The 3,764-nt window shown below is 47.3% G+C and overlaps 1 protein-coding gene across 2 annotated transcripts in view; it reads left to right on the forward strand.

Annotated features, from left to right (window-relative positions):
* Nucleotides 1-3,238, forward strand: part of LOC119294484 (putative disease resistance protein RGA1) — a 4,892-nt gene extending 1,654 nt beyond the window's left edge. Inside the window, exons 1-4 of one of the 2 annotated variants that reach the window (XM_037572675.1) lie at nucleotides 618-1,000; nucleotides 1,167-1,401; nucleotides 1,616-1,735; nucleotides 2,057-3,238. In XM_037572675.1, the coding sequence (XP_037428572.1) occupies nucleotides 2,090-2,929 (840 nt within the window). In that variant the 5' untranslated portion in view covers nucleotides 618-1,000; nucleotides 1,167-1,401; nucleotides 1,616-1,735; nucleotides 2,057-2,089 and the 3' untranslated portion in view covers nucleotides 2,930-3,238. Of the gene's footprint in view, nucleotides 1-617; nucleotides 1,001-1,166; nucleotides 1,402-1,615; nucleotides 1,736-2,056 lie in introns of those variants that run through there. The other variant, XM_037572674.1, reaches the window with a different exon arrangement.
* Nucleotides 3,239-3,764: the final 526 nt, after the last annotated feature.

Below are 3,764 nucleotides of genomic sequence, written 5' to 3' on the forward strand. Positions count from 1 at the left end.
CTTGGTGACCGGATCTCGAGATCCATCATCTAGTCCCGGCTGCGAGTTGGGGAGACATGCTTGCCGGTGAAAACCGAGCCGATGGCAGGCGATGGCGACGTTCTACGCCGTTACCTTGATGAAGGCATCGTCGTGTAACTACTGTCGACCCACTTGTGCTGCTCCGGGGAAAACCCTAGGATCTGGTGTTCCAGATCAGACGATGGCGGCACTGCGGTGTCGTTTCTCTCTTGGGAGCATCGTTTGTGGAGCAGCGCTGGAAGTCAGAGGCAGGAGGTGGAGCGGCTTCGTCTTGCACGGAGCTTTGGTGGAGATGTCAAGTCATGCCTGACCGACAGGTGCTACGCTTGGTCATGCCTGGTCGGCAGGTGCTACGCACGACAGATCTTCCAAGGACTTCAAGCTGTGTCGGCTGGTGGTACTTGGCAGCATGACGCTGAGGTATCTCAGTGGCGACCGCGACGTGCTCAGCTGTTTGCGCGCAGGGAGGAGGTGCCGTTGGGCGCCGTGGTGGCCTCGACGATAGCTAGACCGAGCAAGGTTGATGCATCAGTACAGTTCTGAAGATGGAGCGGTGGCAGTTGGCGGCGGCGGCCTCTGAGAGCACGCCGGACCAGTGTGTGCCCCAGACCCGGCAAGTGGCTAGGTTGGGGTCTCAGGTCTTAGATGTTAGGCTTGGCTGCGATGTCTGTTTGGTATTAGGCCCAGCCTATCTGCGCCCCTTCGTCAACTGAATAGGTGTAGCGACATTTGTTGCTTAGATGGCGGCTTTAGTCTTACTGTTGTATGACTTTGTAAGGTCTTGTGAGAATAATTAATAAAATGGCCGTATGCATCGACCAGATGCAGAGGCCGGGGGTCATCCTCCTTTTTCTAAAAAAAAAAGGAAGAACCAGGTTTTGAAACTTTGATTTGCCCATTCAGACAAGGCTGGGACTTATTGAGTACAAAGCTTTGATTGTGATTTGGGCGGTACAAACTAAGCTCTGACTTTTTTTGGGTAAGAAGCTCCAAGTTTTGTTTCTGTTGGCAGTACAAATTAAGCTCAGATATTAGATTATTACATAGGCTCCAATTTGTTCAGTACACAACGTAGCTTTTGATTTCTGCAGTACAACTTAAGCTCAGATAATTTTTGTGAGTAACAAGCTTTTTGATTTTTGCAGTATAGGAAAGAGATGGCGACCTCTCTCTCGCACCTTGAGCCCAACAATCTTTCCACTAGATCGTACTAGGAGCGCTGATGACTGGCAGATACAGACATCTCTCGTTACACTGATCTTGACCAAGGGTGTTGCTCGCTGCTCACTGTTACTTCTCAGAGAGCAAGGGAGATTTAGCTTTTTCCTCCAGAGCAAGTGCCAGTCAGGATCTGTCTCTCATAACTCTGGTCGATTCAAGGTAAATTCATAGATTCCAGGGGCTCCACCACAGCACAACAAAATTGATCATCTCAAATTTGTGTGCAAGCCACAATTTTCCTTTAGAAGGAACTGTTGCTAGTGTATGCTGAGTAAATCTGACTGTCCTTCTTTTCCATTTTTTAGCATGTGACTGTTGATGTGTGAAAGGTGATAATAGAGTGGACTAATTTTGTTTGCCTCCTTATTTTTAGCTCCAGCTCAAGGCACCGAACACTGCAAGTACTTACCAGAGAGCAAGGGATATCTATCTAGTTTTTGCTCTGGAGCAAAGGCCAACCAAGATCATCTCTGGTCTCTCCGGTCGATTCAAGGTACTTGCTGATTCCAGCTACATTACACTTAATCTAGCTATGTTTCCTTCTATGAAAGAAATGATCTTGTGTCTTTCAGTTTGTTTTAACACGATTTTGTGTGCACTGTGTGTCTGAATTGGTTGTGTTTGTTCAAGGTAATACTACGTCGGTTTATTTCAAACCAAATTTGTGTGCACTGTCTTCTAGTTTGCGAGCCACATTTTTCCTTTCCATTTGTTGCTAGTCTCTAGTGACTGAATCTGATTGTCCTTCCGGATAGCATGGGACTGTTGATTTGTAATACAGAGGACTAATTTTCATCTGCATGCTTGTTTTCAGTACCAGCTCAATCGTGAGCGTACTCTGCAACCAATGGCGGGGGTTCTGGATGCTTTGGCATCCTATGTGACCAAGATGCTTGCCGACATGGCCAGAGAAGAGGTGGCCACGCTAATCGGCTTGTCCGGCGGGATCAAAGACCTGAACATCAAGCTTGGGGACCTCAAGAATTTCCTTGCTGACGCTGATAGGAGGAACATCACTGATGAGAGTGTACAGGGGTGGGTGGGGGAACTGAAGCGTGCCATGTACCTGGCCACCGACATCGTCGACCTATGTCAGCTCAAGGCCATGGAGCAGTGTCCATCCAAGGACATGGGGTGCCTTAACCCACTCCTCTTCTGCATGCGAAACCCCCTCCACTCCCACGACATTGGCACCTGCATCAAGGCATTGAACAAGGAGATGGATAGCATCTGCAAGCGGGGCAAGAAATTTAAATTTGCCAAGCTAGAAGCCTACCAAGACTTGAAGATGACTCGATCTCTTGCCACTGACCGCAAAACAGATTCATTGTTGGAGCGGTCAGGTATTGTTGGCGAGAAGATTGAGGAGGACACAAGAGCACTCGTGGAGGTGCTCACAAGTGAGGAGGGCAGTGACAAGACTGGTCGCCACATGGTGGTTGCCATTGTTGGTGTCGATGGGATTGGCAAGACCACCCTCAGCAAGAAGGTCTTCAATGACGAGGCTATCAAAGGCAAGTTCACTAAGAAGATATGGCTTAGTATCACACAGGATTTCACCGATGTTGAGCTATTAAGTACAGCCATTACTGCCGCTGGGGGAGACCAACCTGAAGGGGGTGGGACTCGAGATAGGGCCCTACTTGTTGATGCTCTCGAGCTGATGCATGGAACAAACTGCTCATAACTCCCTTTCACTACTAGGGAAAACCTTATACACAAAAATTTAGCAACAGCGCGGGTCAAAAAAGTGCGCTAGTGCTATATAGCAGTAGCGATCAAAGAAAAACCGCGCTATAGATACAAACTTAGCAGTAGCGCTTGTGGTAAAGAAAGCGCTACTACTAATATTCCAATTGGCAGAATGCTAGGCTATGCATAGCAGTAGCGGGCTTCGAAGAAATGCGCTACTGCAAGAGCATAATTAGCAGCGCGTTTCTTGGGAAGAGCGCTACTACTAACGGAAATAAAATAAGATGAAAAACAAATAGAAAAGTAAATGAAAATGAAAGAAATAGAAAAAGGAGAAAGGGAAAAATAAAATGTAAAGCAAAATAAACGAAAAAGCGAAAAATCAGAGGAAGGCATAGCAGCAGCGTTTGTTTGTAAGAGGCGCTATAGCTAACGTAGCTGCGGCGTGTGTCCTAGACCCCCGCTATAGAAACAGAATAGGAAATTAAAAAAGGAAGAAATTTACATAGCTATACGCTAGTGCAGAACCGGACAATAGCACCAGTTCGTAAGGCCCTATAGTGCCGGTTACATAACCGGCACTAATTTGTGGTCACTAAAGCCCCCCCCCCCCCCCTTTAGTACCGGTTTAGCACGAACCGGTGCTAAAGGGCAACCACGTGGCATGAGCCAGCTCCGGGGGCCTGGAGCCCTTTAGTACCGGTTGGTAACACCAACCGGTACTATAAGGTTTGGTGGGTTTTTAGTTTTATGATTTCTTTTTCATTTTTTTTGTGTTTCCATTTTAATTCTTTTTCGTTTGCTGGTATTTTACGATACGACACATTGTA

This window comes from Triticum dicoccoides, chromosome 4B, assembly GCF_002162155.2.
Source record: "Triticum dicoccoides isolate Atlit2015 ecotype Zavitan chromosome 4B, WEW_v2.0, whole genome shotgun sequence".
NCBI classification, from domain to species: Eukaryota; Viridiplantae; Streptophyta; class Magnoliopsida; order Poales; family Poaceae; genus Triticum; species Triticum dicoccoides.